The sequence below is a fragment of the Cyprinodon variegatus genome, unplaced genomic scaffold, assembly GCF_000732505.1.
Source record: "Cyprinodon variegatus isolate N-32 unplaced genomic scaffold, C_variegatus-1.0 Scaffold178, whole genome shotgun sequence".
Lineage (NCBI taxonomy): Eukaryota > Metazoa > Chordata > Actinopteri > Cyprinodontiformes > Cyprinodontidae > Cyprinodon > Cyprinodon variegatus.
Genome location: NW_015150631.1, coordinates 1,236,293 through 1,257,106, shown reverse-complemented (window position 1 = coordinate 1,257,106; position 20,814 = coordinate 1,236,293). Strand labels below are relative to the sequence as shown.

The following is a 20,814-nucleotide window of genomic DNA, read 5'->3' as shown; positions in this document are numbered from 1 at the left end:
AAAGAATAAAAAAGAAGAAGAACAGCATTTAATCTATCAAATTAAATGATCACAACTTAGTTGTATTCTAAAACGAATTTGACTCAAAATCCCAGCTTTTTATTTTCTATATAATGGTTTACTCTTGCCTTGTTGCCCAGGTTGACGTTGGCCTGTTTGGAGATAAGTAGAGAAACCATGTCAGGCCTTCCTTCCTGGGAGGCGAGGTGGAGAGGCGTGACGCCCTGCAGTGACTCAGCGTTGGCTGAAGCTCCATACTGCAGCAAGCTGTTGGCTACCTCGACTTGGTTCTGCTTGGATGCAATGTGGAGGGCAGTGTAGCCATTCTGGATGGCAGAAAGCAGATTTTTTTTTTAAAACAATAACAATAAAACAAACGAAAGCGTGGTGATTCTTAAAATTAAACAGTTTTACTTAAGATCTGTTTTTATTACCCTGGCAGCACTGTGTGGTGAGCCTCCTTTGCTGACAAGCAAGTTAACAACATCCAGGTTGTTGTGATGTACAGCAACATGAAGCGGGGTCAGACCATTCTGTTAAAACAAGATCAGTGATTTAACAAAAAAGGTTTTATTCAGGTTTCTTCACATTTGTTTGGTTTCCCTCACCTTTCCAGCTGCATTAGGGTTTGCTCCTCTCTCAAGCAGCAGCTCTGCCACATCCACCTTACCGTATTTGGAAGCAACATGCAGTGGAGTGAAGCCTTTCTACAAAAGAATCATAAAAGAGACATAATATCAGATTCATCACATCACACTGGCAGAGACTAACTATGACATAAACGGTATTAGAATATTTTCTTTACTTTGGTCATTTTGGTCTGTTGAGCCTCCATGTCCAGGAGGATGCGTACAGTTTGTGCGTGACCTTCTCGGGCAGCTATGTGCAGAGGCGTGTGTCCAGCTGTGGTGGTAGAGTTAGGATTGGCTTTGTGGTCAAGCAGAAGCTTAACCAGCTCTTTGTGACCCATCCGAGCAGCACAGTGCAGAGGAGTTTGATCATCCTGTCAAAGGAGAGAATAGTTTACCTCCTGAAAACCTTTATTCTGCTTTTACACATTATTTTGTAATAGAGTCGGTGTTATTGACTGCTTCTGCTTTAACGCATTGATTTTAGTAAAATCAACTTTCAAAGTCATTTTTAAAAGAGTTTTAATTTTATTATGAAATGTACCTTTGCCTTTGCGTCGACCGGAGCTGAATTCTGCAGTAAAAACTCTGCCACTTCAAAGTGACCTGCCCGAGATGCCATGTGGAGAGGAGTCTCTACTTTCTGTTTCCGAAAACAAACCACATCATCAGCTTCAACAACAGCGTTCCAGAAAACGAGAGTTAGTTGTTTTTTGTTGGTACACACCACATTGGAGACGCTGGGAGAAGCTCCCTTCTGAAGTAGGATCTTCACAATATTAAGATGACCCATAAAGGATGCAACATGCAAGGGCGTAAGGCCTGACTGTTTTAAAACAAAAGAAGAAACATGAGCAATAAAATGAGATTAACAAGCATATGAATCCTGCCTGATAAACGATCTTTAATACTCATTGAGTGTTTTAGATGGATTTTTTCTGATCCCTTACTTCAGTCACAGCCTCTAATGATGCTGATTGTTTGAGCAAGAGGTCCATCACACGCATGTGGTTCTTTTTACAGGCAATGTGCAGAGGCGTGAAGCCATTCTACAAAAACAACAAAATCATAATTTTTTACTATCATGACAAAAAAACAAGACAGCATTCTACAAACAAAATCACCATGTTATGTTATTACACATCTACCCACTGTAATCCTTGGCCTGTCAGACATATTCATACTTCTAACTTTAATCTTTTTTATTGAATTTTTTTTAAATCCAACAACTTTAATAATTGCATCATTATGAAGTATGGAAAAAAGCATATATATATATATATATATATATATAAATCATTTTTTTTGTTATCTTTTATTTTTTACCAACAAAAAGTGTGAATCTGCACTAGCACCTTGCAGAACTGAGGGGCCGCTTCTTTTGGGGGCATTTCATCAGCTTTGTACAAGAAGGGACTCAAACTTTTGCACCCTCTCCATTGCAGAAATAGACAGCAATAACACATGAATATGCTTTGTGCGTAACCACCCTATTTTAGCCATAACTCTATGTTAATGGGTGTTCTCCTGTTCAGAGGTCAGGCTTCTATTCAGAATTGTGTTTTGCAGGGTTACATGTTTCCTTCATCATCAACCTCCCCAGACAACAAATCCTTGTCTCTACAAAAAAACCACCCCTGTAGCAGAATGCTTGTGTCAATAGAGATACATAATCACAATAATGTGCTGGATTAATTTTATGTTTGAATTACTTTTTAAAATAAACTTTTTGTTTAAATGTGGCCAGAGTATTTTCTATAATGTGTGTTCTGTTGCCTGCATGGTTTGTGGCATGTAAAATTGTCTCCCTTATGTCTGTTTTAACATTTCCTAAGAAAAGAAGTACACAAATATTGACTTTAATTACTGAATAGGCTTTTTTTGCGGCAAACTGTTTAAACAGTTTTTTTTAGGGATCAGAGTAAATAAAGCTTAATACAAATAAACATCAAGCAGTTTTTTTTATTTGCAGAAAATTCTATTTGGTCTTTTAAAAGATACTGCTACGGCTCATTACTCTAATGGTTTGAATAAACATATTTATTGCTAACCAGAGCCCTGGAGTTGGGTTTGGCTCCTTTGTCTAGCAGTACTTTGGCCATGCGGTGGTGCCCGCAGTGTGCTGCTACATGCAGCGGGGTGAGGTGGTCCAATGTTATATCATCAATCTCTGCGTTGTACTGCAGGAGCTGCTTGACACAGTCCATGTGGTCCCCCTGTGCTGCCATGTGGATAGGAGACAGACCGTTCTGCAAAAACAGAAACAGTTCTTCACTCTCTCTTATCTGTATCTGAAAAAAAAGGTAAAAAAAATTGTTTCTTTTACCTTTGTCTTTGCCTGGATTGGAGCCCCATGGTCAAGCAGGATCTCAATAATTCTGACATGTCCATTTCTGGCAGCGCAATGCAAAGGAGTTAACTCATCCTGTAAAATTATAGAGAGTTGGTGATTTAGTTATGAATTGTTTATTTACAATTAAGGACATGAAAATGAGATCGACCCTGGGCTTACCTTGGTCTTAGCATCAATCTGCGCCCCCCGGTCCAGCAGGAGTCGGACCATGATCACATTTCCTCGTCTAGAAGCAATGTGCAGAGGGGTGATGCCATTCTGCAGAAACATAAAGACAAGGTTATATAAACACTGCCAAAAATGAAAGGAGAATTGGTATTGTGGAATGAACTGGCATTTGTTGTGTTTTACCTTTGGGGTGAAGTTGACGTTTGCTCCTCGATTTAGCAACAATTGTGCCACGTTCAGGTTCTCATAGTGTGCAGCAATGTGGAGGGGTGTAAATCCAGTCTGCAAAATACACCTCAGTGTCACAGCTTCTGCAGTTTATTGGCACAAGATAGAAAATAATAGAAAAAGATGGATTGGCCACAGACCTTGCTGAGGACATCAGGGTTAGGGTCATTCTGCAGAAGCACTGCAGCTGTGCGTGTATCATCGTTTCGTGCTGCAATGTGCAGAGCTGGCAGCCGGACCTTCCCCTTGGTGCCATAGTTAATGAGTAGGGCTACGACATTCTCATGCCCCTGCTGAAGAGCCACAGCAAGAGGCGTGAATCCATCCTGCAGCACAAGAAAGAAAGTTAGAAGAGAGGTTGACTCAATAAGTCTAAAAGCAACCGATGCGAGAGGAGGGGCTCATGAAAACAAACTAGAATAAAAAACACGGTGAGTGTGGAACAGCAACGGGTAGGTAACCTTTATCATACAACTCGCAGTTCTTAGGTACCTCTGTTGGAATGCTCTGATTGGCTCCATTCTCCAGAAGAAACTTCACAACCTCTAGATGGTTTTCTTGTGCGGCCATGTATAGTGGAGTGAAGCCCTTCTGTCTCAGAAAGACGCACGGCAGGCAAGGACACATATACAGGAACACACACAGCAAAGTCACAGATGCACACACCAGGATGCACACAGAGAGGAAACACAACCATACAGAAATATCAGACAAACAGAGATGAATTTTAACGGATGGAATTACAGTAGCTTCTATGATGGTTAAATTCCCATAGTATGAGCTAAGCAGCCTCAGTTTGAGCTGTGACGTCTGCTGTGAGAGCAGCTCTCAGTCTTTCTCTCTCACCTGAGACTGAGCATTGACATTGGCCCCATAGTTTACGAGCTCTGTGACCACCTGCTCCTGTCCTGCCAGGGCTGCAATGTGCAGGGCGGTGTTCCCTTTCTGTTTAAACACAAGCAAAAACACTATATTTAACATAATCAATCCCCACACAGAGCAACAACTAGCTCTTTCACTATGAGTGACGTACACACATTGGTACTTTATCTGCAAGGACTTGATATTGTTTAGGAACAAAAGAGTAATTCACATTTAAACATTAAAACTGTAATGATCTACATAAAAAAAAATATATATATATATATTGCTGAACGTTTGACACGCTAGGTTTTGTTAGGAATCCAGTTTGTGTGGGTTGTTTGTGTGTTTTTCCACCACCAGGTGGTGCCGTGTCCTTGTTGGGCATCCCTGCACACCTGCGGCTCGTCGGACCATTCCTGGAGGAGTACTTGAGCAGTTGGCTGTCACTACCTCGACGCCAGAGTGTTTGCCAGTTTTGGGTACTCTAGCCAAGCTGAGATTAGCTGAGTCTAACCTGAGCCTTTGTTTCTCTGAGTCTTATATTGTTTTTGTCTTTGCTCTTTGGCAGGAAGCCTTCCTGTGTAACTAGATGCCTGGTCTTCTCCCCCAGGAAGGATAAACTGAGTTCACACTGAGCAGGGGAAAACATCCACATGAGCCGTTCAAGACCCTTTCGCCCGCTCCATCATTCAGATACTGTAATTTGAAGTTGGCTTAGAAAAAGAGGTAAGAACATTCACACTTTGAACTACTTTAAAGCACTCTAAGTTGCCATGAGTATAAGTGTGTGGAAGCATGGCTTTACAGTGGAAAAATTATCCTGGAAAAAGAAAAATTAAGTGTATTTACCCTTAATTTGAGCAGGTAAATGAGATTTGCCAATGGGAAGAGTATTTTCACTCTTAGAATAAGATAATTAGATAATATTCACTTGAAACAAGACGATGCAATTGTTTTACCTTATTTTAAATGTAAATTGTCTCGTTCCATTGGCAAAGTGCCTCACTTTCCTTCTCAATTCAAGAAAAAAATGCACCTTTTTTTAAGAAAGAAAAGACCTACCGGTACGTAGATTTAATATTTTTGCAGTGACTGAGTTTTATAGGCCAGTCCTAGGGCCCGATTTAAAAAGGTAGGAAACATAAAATCCAAATGTGATTCTTTTTATGAAATCATTTTACCTTTGTGGTGGTCTCAAGTGTGATTCCATTGTGAAGCAGCTCCAGCACCATTTTGACATGGCCTTCTTTGGAGGCCAGATGCAGTCCGTTGAGGCCATTCTAAAGGAGAGAGAAGAGCAGACCTAATACTGGAGAGTCCTACAAAAAAAACCCCGCATACACTAGGAGCACAAAACACAGGAGCACCATGCCAGGTGAGTGGTTTGAAGTCACAATGACGTAATCACTCACCAAACACACCAAGCATGTTACTGAACAGCATGCAAGATGCCAGACTCAAAGAGATAATCTTGGAAACGACATCTACAGGAATGAAAATCAGGAGGTCTTCTTTTCATTCACTTAGTGACAGTTAAAGGAGGAGGGAGAGAGGAGGGGATGGCAGGCCACTGGTCTCATGGCTGGGAAGAATACGAGCCGTGTGGGATAGGTCTAACCTCACACAGCCTACCTTCAGCCGCACAGGACATGTGAGGTTGGACCTTTCCCACACCACTGATATTATTCCTCTGAGTGGGGAGACCACAGCACACCATCACTCTACTGGATATAAAGGAGAGAGGGGGAACAAAAAGCAAAGATAGAGGATAAAAAAGGCAAAATACAAACTTAGATGAGCACGAGAAACAAGAGAGAATGGAGGAGTGGTGCAAAAAACTTGATGGAGTGAGGATGTGTGCTGGTCATGGAGTTGGAAGTGTCCACTCAGACCAGGAAACAACCTCACCTGTACAAACCCCCTAAGTATAAACAAACTTTGCAATGCAGGCAAAAGGACAACTTTTAAAACAAATAAATATTTTAACACTGCATCAATGTAAAAACATAAAAATACTGTAAGGATTTATTTTAAATGAAAATAAGGACATATTGTCCATAATTGCTCTTATGATTTTTTTTTACATTGTTTTTGATCAATTAAATAAAAAGTTTAAATGCAAAGCTTTGAGAACATTGCTTACTTTTACTTTAATTCAATTACATTTTACACCAAGCAAAACAAAAACCGGATAGCTGCAATAAAGCATTAAAATTATTACTTCAAAAACAAATGAAAAATCTTGTCCTTTGTTTTTCTTATACCAATTTTGTTGTCAATGCATGAAGTATTTAGGTTTCATCAACATTTGCTGAACTGTGTCACTTTCTGATTTGGATTTAATGTCCTGCTTGGACCAATGGTTAAAGACAGCAAAACAATACTGCTGACTCATATTAATGAGTGAAAGGACTCTCTCATTAAGTTTTGCAGGAATTTACAGCCTGGGGGCTTCAGTAATGCTGATATTCCTGAGCACTCAGATTCACTCTGACAAGCTGTCAGAGCTAAGGATGCAGAATGGAGAAGATGAAGCAAAGGGAATCCTTTGCAACATTTATAAACTCAAAGTTACCTCCACATGCCACTTCAAAGTGCTGTTTAACAGCTGAACAGAGCATGCTTATGTTGAGATAGCAGGGACAGTGCTTAGCCCATGCAAGGTGGACAATACAAATACACACAACAATAGAAAATAATGGTGTAGATTATGATGGAAACGACCTGGTATGCCTGTTTTATAACTTATTTTTTGTGACTTGGACTCATAAATACTTAGATCAGATACAGACATTTTTTTAACACCCCAGTTTTCACGCCGCATCAAACAGTAACCAGGGTAGTTTCCTGGGGCCATCCCTTTACCACCATCATTTCCACTGCATCCATCAAATCTGAGTTGCAGAACAAAAATCTAAAACACAAAATTTTCCCTTGTTGGATGAAAATGCTTTTTACATAAACTTTAAGGAGGTTTAAGAGATTAGGGGTGGGAAGGTGCTGCATATCTGTAATGATTTGATTCATTCGCCTCAAACTTTCAACTCTTCTACAGTCAATAATTCTGTTAACTTTAGATGTTAAAATAAAACAAAACTATTTTTGTTTGTGAAGATAATGTTTAATATTATACCTTGTTAAACAGATTAAATGATTTAGACAGCTAAAACAATCAGCTAATCAAAGCTTTAGGCTTATTTAATACACTAGCCTTTTAATAATTATGAATTTTTGTATCATAACAAAATTCCTGTATCAAAAAAGTGACATCATTCCTGTTTTATAATATAAATACTTTGAAGAACACAAAAGCAATGATTGAAGAAAAAGAAGCTCTAATACATGTTTTCCCCACTAAAATTCTCTACACATAAAAACATGGCAGTTTGTTGGAAACCTTTTTTTAAATTTATTTTACCTTTCAATTTAAAGTGGTTTAACACGAGTTATACTGTTAAGTGTAGTCCTGAAATAATTATTTCTCTCTCAAACTGAGTGGTAAGATATAGGTGAACAACCCTCTCAATGTGAGCAGACAAAAAAGAAAAAGAAAAAAAACCTGGGGGATTTAAAATATTCTGCAGAAGGTTCTGGTTGAGAAAAGCGTTTCTCTTTCTTAGTTAAAATGCGCTCTTGTTAAACACATTTTAAAAATCCTTTTATTGAAAGAAATAAAAAATATAGATCAAGCCTAGTCTAATCTGCTTGCGATAAGATCTGTAGTTAAAAGAAAACAAGGCTGACAAGGGATGCTTGTGTACAAATGACTCTCGAGTATTTCTATTTTTAGGCAGCTCCTTTTAAAACCAATATTGTTAAAAGGGGAAATGAATGAATGTAAAAAAAGCCCCAAGAAAAGATCATAACATGTAAATAAATGTACCAGATGATGAGATGACTTTGTCAGTGATCCAAATTAATGTATAAAATGTTAGTTATCTTTCTTACCTGATTAGCTGTATTGATATCAATGCCATTTTTTATATGATCCAAGGCCTTGTCCAGGTTGCCAGATCGGGCTGCTCGGAGAAAACTGTTGCCAGCATCAGCCTATGGAGTAATGAAAGGATAGCGGAAAACAGGAGGGAATGAAGGGTTGTAGAAAAAGCGAGAGACATGTAAAGGAAAAGAAAGGGAAATAGGAAAAAAAGAGTGACATTTCATTATTTTTAAAATGATATGACATTAAAACATCAGGGATCATCACTTGTCCAAAACTTTTCCTCTCAATTCACACCTCCCTTGTGCAATTTTCACCCCAGGTAGAAAATTAGCTTTCTTCTGTGACTTAAAGTTTGAATGTGTAGCAGGCAGTTAGCAGCAGAAAAGAACTTGAAATACTCCCAAATTATATATGCTGTTCACATAAGAAGGAAATGTCACAAATAAAGCTATAATATTTTAGAGGAATGGCAGTGGATCAGAGTATGAAGATCAGTGGGCCTTGGCTCAGGGGCCAGGACACGGCGTGTCTGGCGTTTTTGTCTGTGTTTTATCTGCCTGTCTGAGAGCTTCATTACTCTCCCAGACAAGCAGGAGTTTTGCTGGAACGGGATTACTCATGCACCATGTGGAGAGCAGCGAGGGAAGAGAGAAGAAAGGAGAACCCGGATTGTGAAGTTAGCAGGCAAAACCACAAGGAGGAACTCCATTGAAATCTGAAACTTTTTTTGTTCATTCATACTATAGCCATGCTTACTGTACACCCACCCACCCTGCATCACCCCATTTGACCTGTTATCTCAAAATACCCATCAGTAAGATACTGGTGTTGCAAGTTTACATATTCAAATAATGTATTCAGTAAGACTGCAAGCTCTCAAAAGGTTGCAAAACACTTTAACAACACTTTAAACTCCATAACTACTGTTGTGACTGGGATTTTGGCTTTCTTTGAGAGAAGGGGAGAAAGAGAGGGAGCTTTGCTTAAAAAAAATCAGAAAGGATCCGCATGCCTGAAGTAGAGGCATAGCAACAAATGACACAGCCCTCCCTCAGCAGGAATTCAGCCACACAAAACTGTGCAAAGAAAGAGATCATGTTAAAATTTAGAAACTTTGTTGGCAAGAAAAGTAAACAATTTTAAAAGTTGCTAGTTCTTGCTGCAAAACAAAATCTGACATGATCTGACATGTCTGTCATGCTAAAATTTACAGTGGCCAAGTGTTAACTTAGTAAAATAGTGACAAACTCTCTTTTAGAAGGGTAATTTCTATTAGGATATACATTTTCTTACTCTAAAAATAATTTTGAAGCACCTTGGAATCATTTTGACACACCAATGAAAGAAAGAATAAGGAAAGTCACAATAAAATAGAAAAAGGGTCCAAGTGAAATTTGAGTTGTGTTAATTACATTCACCGTTGAGCATTGGCTGGAAATGATCATGGTTTAATACCTTAAACAAAAATACCACAACTTTGCCCCTCCTTAAACTGCCACCTTACAATGGTAGAGCCAGGCCAAGGTTCATTAGCGAGTGCCTGGTGGTTGGTTTTGTCCTTGTGGGAACTGGTCAGTCTAAGCCCAAACTAAAAAGACAGTCGGCCCACCACCTGCAGAGGGACTAATGCACAGAGGACAGAGTGGCAGTCAGAGGCAGAGGTGACCTGATCCACAGACACTTAAACTGCCTTTGGGGAGATGAAATGGGACCTCACTGGCTGGGAAAGTGTATATGTTGGTGATGGAGCGATACTGGCAAGAAATGCTGGGGCTCACCTGCATTTACAGTCTGGACTATGACTTCCAGAGCCACCAGTGCTGTCAAGGAAGCAACTTCCAAATCCAGCAAAGGACATAGACAGTAAGTGATGTCTTCAAGCTTAAGATGGATTCCTATCAAGACTGGTTGGTTTATGGGGGGCAGGTGGGGCACTACCCTGGTGACTGAAGAGGCAACAACTTGGGCTTGGGAGGAGTTCAGAGAGGCCTTGAAAACAAACCATCGGTCAGCCATTAAGTGATTCTGGCAAACTATCTGGCGCCTCTGGAGGGGGAAGCAGTACTTTGGCCACACTGTTTACAGTCAGAGTGGCATGGTGCTGACCGTGACTCAGGACATTGTTAGACAATGGAGTAATGCTTGAGAGTAGATGCTCGAGGTCAGACTTCCTCATCATCTAGGTAAAGTCAATGAGGTGTTTAAAAAAATCATGGTTTCCCCTGGACCTACAGACGAGGGTGGTCATTCCTCTTCACAAAAAGGAAGTCGGAGGCTATGTTCCAGCTAGAGGGGGATATAAAGTAAGAGGGAGGAAGGGGATCACTTCAATTGGTCCTTTGCCAGATGTTCCTGTCCTCGAATAGTCGATGAATGTCCACGAATAGTACAACAAATCTAAGCTAGTGTGAAATGGGAAACAGAAAAGGGTCTAAATAACATGAAGATGTGCAAGAGATTCACACCTATGAGATATTAACATCTTGCTGCTCATTTTAATTTCGTGTGTATAAATAAGTAATTCCATCATAACTTGACATCATTAGTAACTGACCCTTGTATTTTATCACCTTTGACTGATTAATGATTTTCATCTAAATTTTTTCACCCTTTTTCTTAATGTAATGTAATTTTTGGATAGGAGCTGGTAAAACTACCAAAGAAAACCTCACACAAATAACCCAAATCAAGCATATTCATTTTTCTGTCATGACAATGTGTAAAACATCTTTTTTAATGTGAAGACAGGAGACAGTAGAGGCAATTAACTTAGCACAGTATGAATGTTCTTCTGAAAAAATTACAGCATCCCTAACCCCATGTTGGCCTTAACCTGAGCCCTGTTCAGTCTTCAGATATTTTAAAAGCAGCAGCAACTCATACTGAAACCCCTGCAGGAGGAATTTCCCTTCAGAGTGAGGCTTTCCTATTGCGCACTTCTCAGTTTTCATGTACTTGTATGATTACCGACTGACGTCAAGACGGGAGTGTGTGGCGCTGCAAGATAAAGATTCAGGATAACCACACCCGTCCCTGGGATCACGCATAAACAGGTGCAGCTTACACACAAAATATGAAGAGTGGAGAGGAATGTGTTATAAGGCAACTCCTCAGGTGCATTTAGCTGAACTGTATTTAAATGAATGATGTCTCCTCCCTTTTCAAATCTCCCACAGAAAGCAGATGAGCTTGAGCCTTCTGGACAGAGCAGAACCTGGCAAGCACATTTATCACACTGTTTAGTGCACAAGGAGCAGACAATAGCCTCTGTATCTGTGTTTTTTGTTAACACAGGCAGCATCAAAATACAATGGCGTGTAGCGTGCAGCTGTCCTCAGGCTTAGACTGGTGCACAGCTTCTCATAATGAAGCCTAAATTATCAATTGAAATTAATCTCATAGTTTAATTTATCATATCAAATCCTTCCACGGCTTCTTTTTTTCCTTGTGAAAGAAGAAAAAGAGAATCCCTTCTCCACCCTCTGTTCTTTACGTTGTTATTCTCCCTGCTGAGCTTCCTTTGCTGGTGCTGCAGCAGATCAGGATGACATCACTCCTCACCAGTGCACTGCAGTATTCAAAAGGATGCACCCATGTGTGCATGCATGTACATGTAGTCCTAGATATACAAGACGCTGATTTCCATTTACAATCAGGCTAGTTTTGAAGCAAATATTAATGTGAAAGGATCACTTTGTGTTTATGCATGTTTACTATGTGTTTATGTGTTAGAGGCAGATATGAAAGACACCTTCCAGACAACGGAAATCACTGTCTTAAAACTGCTTGCTCTTAAGCTACAGATTGGAACATCTGAGCCAAAATGAATGGATGATTTATAAAATGAAAATCTCCTGCAAAATTTCAGCCTTAATCTATTTTCACTCATCATTGAAGGAAATGTTTGGAAAATTTCCCCTGGAGTTCATTCTATTAAAATAAATTAAAAAAATATTGCTTAAGGGATCAGAACTGCTGTTATAATGTAAGAAATTATGTTTAAATGCACATAAATGTCCAAACAGAAATTGATTGTTCTGTTAGGAAAGATAACTTTCTGTTTCTGAAATAGATGACATGGTATGTGGGGGTATCCAGAAAGATACCCCCACATACCCCAGTGTTTTAAATACTTACTAAGGACCTATGTCTTAACCGCGACCCTAAACAGAACCAGTACAGGTGAATACCTTACCTAGCCTAGCCTTTTCTTGTCCTCGGTTTTCAAGTTCTCACTCTACAGTAAAACGTGAAAAATATGTTTTGACTCAGCTGCGAGTACAACTACACAAACATACATACAAATAAATGCAAACCTCCAAATTTGCTGAAACAGCACCAGGTGCACCTTGGAAATAGTTTAAGTGCCACAGCAGCAAAAATGAGAAAATAAGGATTCTTCATATGTTCAGGGATGGTAAGTGTTGCTTATCTTCACTGAACTTAAAAAGAAAAATTCTACAAGATCACCTTGCATAAGAAATATCTGCTATTTTACTCAATACCCAGATCTACAGTATTTTGCACTAATTATCTTTTTATTCATTCAGTGCAACACTAAATACTGGATGTGGTCATTCCTGCAGAGGGTTTAACTACTGTTCCATCATCCTTTTCTGTTGACTTGCTTACTTTGCCTGTTAGATTTTTTTTTTCTTTCTCCTTATTTCTGCTGCTTGCTACCCCTGCAATTTGTTAGAGAATTGGCAGCAGCCTGTTTGCAGCAACACAGTCATATTTAGTATAAAGGTATATCTGAGTGAGAACAGTGGGGATGCTCGGACATAGACACAGCTGCATGAAGCGAACAAGGATGGAGCTAATACAAATTCCATCTAAAGCCTCATCTGTCCGATCATTCATCCGTGGAGTGTCTCACTTGCAGTATTTACTTTCTCACACTTTCAGGGACCCCCACTCCACATCCCACTGTTTGTCCCTGCCTTGCCTAAGGATTGTCTCTTTATGATTGGCGCTGCTGCGCTCCCTGAGCTTCGAGATGAGATTGTCATGGGTATTATCGTTACGGTTATTGTGATCTTTTGTGTACGACAAAGAAGGTGAAAGCCATAGGCTGAAGAGTGTGTAGGGGACTTATAAGAATAGGATCAAAATACGGTACACAAATAAAGTTTTGATGCACAGTTACACAACTTTAAGTCATTTGTTATCCTTGCTCCAGGTGTAGTAATATCCAACTCTGCCCGTCTGTCTGTCAATTGATCAAAATGGTTGGATATAAAACCAAATAAAATATATATACACATATATATATATATATATATATATACAAGGGTGCACTTTTTCCACATCTCCTTTGCCTTGGAGCCAAATAAATAACGTATTAAAATCAGTGGTCTGATTTTTTTTTTAAATCTAAGAATGTTTAAAACAAACAGTAGTTTTCAGATTTCCAGTCTGACCAAGTTATATATAACTCTGGCATATTTTTGTTTGAAGTATTCTTTTGATTTTACTAAGATGTTTATTTTGGCTGAAAGTACAGCGTCTAACCTATAGTCCTAAATTAAAGCTTACATAGAATCTGATATGGGAACTAAGAATTAGGGCAATGGCAACAAGACCTTACAGCCAAAAGGACTTGCAGCTCAACACTAAAGTAAAAATTATTATAATGTCAGTGTGGACATGTTTAATACTGGTAACAATTATAAAGAGGCAATGATTGCTGTGTTAAAATTGCATTTATACATTTGGGAGAAGCATATAAATTAATTTTGCATGTACCATTGGTTTCTTTCTGGTCAAAATTTTTAATTATTGTTCCCTCTCATTGTTTCTGAAAAGAAAAGTGAACAGCATGTCTGAAATTGATGGGCTATACGTAAATCATTTGAGTCATATTTAATAAATGCATTTTTAAATATTTGATTTGATTTGTGTCTTTGTTGCAGAAGTTTTACTGCTTTATAGATATTTCAAAGATATAGGGGCTATTCTATTTGACATTGTACAATAATTCAAAACACAACTAAAAACCAAAGAAGAGTAAGCATTAGTAAATTATCACAGAAGAGGAGAACCAACTAACTCATATAGAGGAGAAGGCAACCTGTGCTCCTTTCACTTGAATTTCATAGGTTGTTGAACACAATGTATATAATTCATTTTACATTTTCAGTTATTGTTTTTAAAAATACATTGTTTATTACCAAAGAATAACAAACAGCACATTAGTTTCATCTGTTTTTATCCTGACCTTTGAGTGATAATATCAGAGTTATCAGCATTATTTGAGAATTCTAAATATCCTTTAGCACATGTACTCACACAGTCTTACCAGTATACCTCTGTGATGTTTTCTTCCAAACTGTTTTATGCTTATTTGATCATTTGCCATAAAAGTATAAAATGATGATATTTTGGGTTCAGAGTTGACTAAATAGACTTCTTTTCCTCTTCAGACAGAAACTGTATTTCAAGGAGTTGCATCATGAAAAGAACTGTAGACCCGATAAGCCCTCCTTGTATTACAACTGACATAAAGAAAGCACCATATCTTTGTGAAAATGTACCCTATGTTGTTTGGACTTAGTAAATTAAGCAGTCTATCATCTTAAGACTGAACATTTCTCATTAACTGACCCACTAATCAGTTTACTGACCCCCAGTTTGCTTACCGCAGCTAATCCTGGCTGACATCTTATAATCTAAACATTAAACAGACTTCCGAATGTGGCCAAAAACAAGATCAAGGAGCAAAATGCTGCATAGTAAACACCCACACATAGACGCACTTAGACTAATCTTTGATGCACATGCATCACATGATACTTCCAAGCAACCAAGCCCACTGAGAAGCTCTCTTAAAATTGTGTCCAGATAGACTGCATTTTCAGCAGCTCAGTGTGAATATTGACAAAAGCCATGTTCAGAAGCTAATTTATGACTGAAAACAAGAATAAAGGGAAATAAAATCTCCACCACAGCTTATGTGGACAGAGGACAAACAGAAATGGCTTTTTGGAGACAGAACTCAAACAGACATTGGACATGTCCTGAATAATAACCAAGTGCATACTGAGTCAATAGCAATGAATTATATGTGACCAAGAACACTTTAAAGAAGACATATTGGAGCTAGGAAGGGAGCAAGGGTTCATTGCCAACATAATTATAGTTACAGGTCCACTAAATCTGGGAAAAGAAGGTTAAACAATCCTATAAGGAAGAAAGAAACTATTAGAGTAGCAGAACATCATACAGTAGGAGTAAATACAGAAAGAGTCAGAAGGAGAGAAATAGTTGAGTTAGGCTGGAAGAAGAGGAGGATGAAGCAGGAGAGTTTAAGGTACTCACTCCAAAAGTGACGGTCTTGACTGGCATCCCTGTTGGCCCTCCACTGTCCCTTTCTTTAGTTTTCTGTTTCTCTCAGATACACAGCTGTCTTTTCTGTGGCCCCCTGCGAGTGCTGTGGTACTAGGGTACGCAGACCCTCATCCACCATAAACACGCACACATTCAGGCCAGACAAATACACACACTTGACTAAGCATGGTGGGTGGAGAGACTGGAGAGGGTGTGGGCTCAGTGGATGGGGGCCCAGGGGTTTATCTCTAGAGGAATGCTGGCTGTATCTAAAGACACACATTTCACGCACAGCTAAAAACAAGCAGGTCTCCCAACAGGTTTATGAAAATATTCAGGCCACTTCTTTGCTTCTTTGCTATTTTTTTGTTTTGTGAATAAAACAGATCTTTTTCCTACATTTACCTTCTACAGACTAGACCTACAGCTTATCTTTCAACATATTCTACCTCTCTTGCTCCTAAAAATTTAGTTTCCCTCTCAACTTTCTCCTTTCTCTTGGATGTCCCTCCTTCCCAGTGCGTCACGCCCGTCTCTATGTCCCCTGTATGTTTTGTGACAGCCAGACAATCCATTTTTTCCATGGACCAGGTCGCACCAGAATGGTGAAGAGTTACTGTGGCGAATGGGTGTGTTTTTTTTTTTTATAGAGCGGCACTGCTTCAGTCTGCGCCCTGACTTACAGTGACAAAGCGCCTAGCAGTGGTGGAGGTGGGGGGTTCCTGCCACCGCCCAGTTACAATAGGCCAGACACATGGGGTATAGAGGGAGTGGGGGGGCAGCTTCTCAAAAGGCCCTGCCTCTTTTAATAAAGCGTCCGTCATTCCTCGCTTGAAAAGGCCCCTTTTCTCGGCCGATCCCCTCCGCTCTCCCTCTCCTGGCTAAATGCTGGGAAAAGCACATCGCTGCCAAAACCATGCAGAGAGATAAATGCTAGCAGGAGAGAGAAAGGAGGGTGAAAAAACCTAAAAGAGAAAGCTATACACTACTCAATACCACTAGTCCGTGACCTGGGCAAAAATATCACATGGGGACAACTGCCCTATCCACAGCAGTGAGTTTAGTGAATGATGAGAGCTCAACAGAGAAAGAGTGAAGAGCATGGTACTATGAACACTAATGTGCATGAAGAGATGACAAATTATCCTGTGGTCCCCAATAAAAAGAAAAGAAAATCATGTCAAAATGTCCTTTCATTGACCATCCACAACTCCCCTTATAAAAAGTGGAAAGAAAAACTTAAATTTAAAGTAATGCATACCTTGTCTTAAAAAATGTGTCTCCTATTAAATAAATTTTAACCACTTTGTAGTGGATGGTTCTAGGGAAGATAATTGAATCTAATGCTTAAATGAAAGCAGGTTATCACTTTGTGCCATGAGTCCTCAAATTGGTATGTAAAGATTTCCTAATGAGCAAAAGGTGAAAGTTAGCGAAACTAGGAAAGAGCCACATATGAATCTTTCCCCTAAATTTTATTTATATCTTCTCATGTTACCATATTTCTAGTACAATATTTAAAGGTCTTTATGGATATATATCAGAAATACATCTATTTTTGTTACATTTACACCTTCAAGTATTTTTTTGGCATGTTTCTATCTTAGATGAGTTGACAATGGTGCAGACACAGTTGTTCTGTCCAGGGCCGTCATGCAACTTTTCACTCTGTAAATACAAGTACAGAAAGACATGGAAGGCATTTTTTATATTCAAAAGTATTGGGGGATAGGTTCTGAGTAGATCGAATATGATGGGACTGGAAACTGCATATTTTTTCAAAAGGGAGCAATTATGCTTGTATAAATAAAACTAAAGGTTACTTTCTTTTTAGAAGTTTTACAATTTTTTCTCTAGATTAAGTGAACGGTGCTGAATATCACAACATGTAGATCTGTCGCCATGCGGTTGGTCAGGATAAGAGCGTGAGGCAAAGCTGCTGGTTTTCTTTAGATTACTTTTACCAAGTGATGTAAAACGATGAACAAAATTTGGACTCTGAATCCGATTTGGATTTAAATAGGCCGCATGTGTAAGCAGGTAGGAAACTGATACACTGGAAAAAGGATCTAGAAATAAGTAAAATAATTCTTAAATGAAGTTTATTTACCCTTACAGTTATTTGAGTAGGTAAATGAGATAGTTTGCCAATGGAATGAGTATTTTTACCCTTAAGATAAGATCATATGCACTTGAAATAAGACAATATAATTGTGTTTATTTATTTTAAGTGTAAATTGTCTTGTTCCATTGGCAAGATGTCTCTTTTACCGAATCAATCTAAGAACAAATGCACTTATTTTAAGTGCATTTGACTTATCTAGATTAAATCTTTTTCCAGTGTAATAGAAGGAATTAGGGAAAAGTTGTATGAAAAAAAAAGATAAGAAAATAATCACAATGGTATGAAAAAAATTTAGCTCCTTCAAGCATTTTGTATATTTTACATGAAAAGTAGAAGTATGATATATCGTGGGCTAACACGCCTGGTATCGTAGCGTTTTAAAATGTGTCATATGTCACGTCTATTGTCTGGGAGGACACCAATTGGAGAAGTTTAGGCCACAATAGAAAGCTACTCTGGTTTTGTAGAAGGGTTGATTTAGGTTTGATACAGATGTGCCCTCTGCACTCTGTGTCAAGCTGCTCTTGTTAGCAGGGTAAAAGGCCAGAGCCATCCACACGTTTTGCTTGTGGCAGTTTATTGCCCATGACCTGATGCCTCAGAGAACAGAGAAAGGGGCTGAAAAAAAATAGGAAGGGAATCAAAGCCAAACTTGTTAGCTGCCTGTTAATCTTTCTTCTTTGTAATGAAAACAAAGCAAATATTTTGAACTACCGGTAACACATTTATCTAATTTTATTCTGAAAAAACATGGATGTATTTTTGTCAGCAGTTTCTGGTGAAATACCCTCTGCTGGCAGTTAGGTGCTCTGCAGTTTTGTCCTGCAGCAATTGAAGAAGTGTACATGCTAGGTTGGGCTGATTATGCAGCCCCACTGCATGCCTCCCATTTTCAAAACACACATTCTGTGCCTTGTCTCTGTCTTCCAGCTCCAAAGAAGAAATCATAAGCCTGTTGGCCCCAGAACTGCCAGATAAGCAGTTTAAGCTGGCATTAATAAGTGAGAATTATAAACCCTTTTCTGCAAAAAGATTACATTTCATATATCAGGACACACAGGAGTCACACCTACACTGTACAGATACATGACCTCATATGTTGAGAACCTACAAGTGTCTCTTGAGATGCACGCACAACTCAAGGTGACAAAGCCGGCTAACCTGTGGAAGATAAAAACCGTGAGTTAGAAAGATTTGGATGAGGGTGGAGAGAAGGAAAGAGAGGAAAGGCAAGGAAAGGCAATAGAAAATGACAGGAGCAATATGTCAAAGCAAGGCCAGACAACCGTTAATCTTCATAGGTGGATATCCAGAGTGAGGGCGGGCCATATTAGCACATATATGGAAATATTTCATCTATTTTCTTGTACTAAGGGAAAATATATTCCACAAATTAAGATGAAGAGTTTAAACATCATCTATGCTAACTTCTACATGATGTAGAACTCCAGCAGCCAAAGCATCATTCAGTCTACTCAATATATGCATAAAATATCAGGTTGTTTAAGACTTCAAATTCAAAGAAATGAATACCAGCTTAAAATAGGGATGGGTTGGAAATGATGTACATCTATTGTTCTCAAAAGTTTAAAATGCACAAAAACAGAAGAAAACAAATCCATATGTCCCTTATTACAGCAGATAATCTAAACTATTTTTTTTTACTTCTTACAAGGTCCTTGGTCAATTAATATTTACATCTGCTTACAACCACTTATTCCTTGGGCAACTGATGCTGTTTAAAAACATTTTTGATTAATTGAAGCAATGGCTTAAACTTGAAACGAAAAATCAATTTGAAATTATTACTTATTCATCAAAATCCAGCAGGCAGTCAGGAAAAGTTTTTGTTTTCAGTTAATAAAAGATTGAAATGTCTTGTTCGGTAGTTTTATTTTTAGATCCTACATATCTCAGATAAATTAGAATGGTTGTTTGACTGCACTTTCAGAAATATCTTTTACCTTTGAAACACAAGCCTGCAATTAAACTGCAGAGGGGAAACAAGCAGAGTAGGAAAAAGAGAAGGAATGACTAAAGAGAGAGACCAATAAATCCACAGCAAAGCAGAAAGCCTTGAGGCTATTGTTCCTGGTAACTCTTGTCATCAGAGTTACAGTACCAGGAACAATAGCCCAATCCAAGAGTCTGTGCCTCAGTAGATATTTGTACTCTATATTCTTCTCTTTTTACTGCTCGATTGACATTGTGGTGGCATCTTCATCTGCAGCTTTACTGACTCAAAGCTCCTTCTCCCACAACCCTTACCTAGCAAATAAATACAGACTTTATATGCCCCCAGTGTTTTCAGCTTATCAATGTCCTGTTAAAAAAAAGATGCTCTGTAGCTTTCATGTCAATAGTCGACCCTGAAGAAAATGTTATAAGTATTTCTTCATTCATTTAACAAATCTAGATTGACTTAATGCTTCCTCACACTCACAAAAACACCCAAACACATACAGTACTCAGAGACAGCCTTGCATTTTCTCAGACACCCCATGTATTTATCTACAATCTTCTGCATGCTTATGCAAACACACACTCACCTGCATTCGTCATACACTCATTTGCAGCTCAACGCAGCCTCTCATGTGCAAGAATACAACTCTGGCAGCAGTATACTCAAACTGAACTTTGTTGCACATTTTAACAGCATTGGATGGATTTCTTGGGGGCAAAAATTACTAAAGTAAGGTGGCTGAATTATAAACTGGATACCAATTAATTATTTTGGGTACTTGTAAGGGAAATAAATACATAAATTAAGTCCAATATATTGGGACAGCATCTCAATATTAATATTGCGTCTACATATTTTTTGTTTAAAGTGGATTTTAAAGGTGCAAAATGGAGCGTTTGTGCTATGAAAAAATTAGACCATGATAAAAAATTTAAAAACTTTTTTCCTTTCGTTCCCACCCCCCTAAAAATGACTGAGTTCTCTCTACAATCTTTAGCAGCCTTTAAGAATAAAGTGGTCTGGTCTTTTCCCTGTGTTCTGGTCTGATGAAACCAAATTTTAGTTTTTTTTTTGCATAAATTAACACACAACATTATTGAACATTACTAAGAGAAAACCACACATCAAAACACAATGGTTGTAGCAGGGTTTGACTGCCTATGATGCTCAATATTAAAATTCTTCAGACTCTGGTTGTAAGCTAAATTCTAA

General features: G+C 38.6%; 1 protein-coding gene across 1 annotated transcript in view; it reads right to left on the bottom strand.

The window, feature by feature from the left end:
• Positions 1-20,814, bottom strand: part of LOC107087278 (ankyrin-1-like) — an 81,528-nt gene that overhangs the window by 11,139 nt on the left and 49,575 nt on the right. The window contains exons 2-17 of the mRNA XM_015378773.1: positions 8,191-8,292; positions 5,424-5,522; positions 4,225-4,323; positions 3,871-3,969; positions 3,519-3,704; positions 3,334-3,432; positions 3,142-3,240; positions 2,956-3,054; positions 2,681-2,878; positions 1,580-1,678; positions 1,357-1,455; positions 1,174-1,272; positions 806-1,003; positions 609-707; positions 435-533; positions 129-326 (exon numbers count right to left, since the gene is read on the bottom strand). Coding sequence (XP_015234259.1) covers positions 129-326; positions 435-533; positions 609-707; positions 806-1,003; positions 1,174-1,272; positions 1,357-1,455; positions 1,580-1,678; positions 2,681-2,878; positions 2,956-3,054; positions 3,142-3,240; positions 3,334-3,432; positions 3,519-3,704; positions 3,871-3,969; positions 4,225-4,323; positions 5,424-5,522; positions 8,191-8,292 — 1,971 coding nt within the window. The remainder of the gene's footprint in view (positions 1-128; positions 327-434; positions 534-608; positions 708-805; positions 1,004-1,173; positions 1,273-1,356; positions 1,456-1,579; positions 1,679-2,680; positions 2,879-2,955; positions 3,055-3,141; positions 3,241-3,333; positions 3,433-3,518; positions 3,705-3,870; positions 3,970-4,224; positions 4,324-5,423; positions 5,523-8,190; positions 8,293-20,814) is intronic.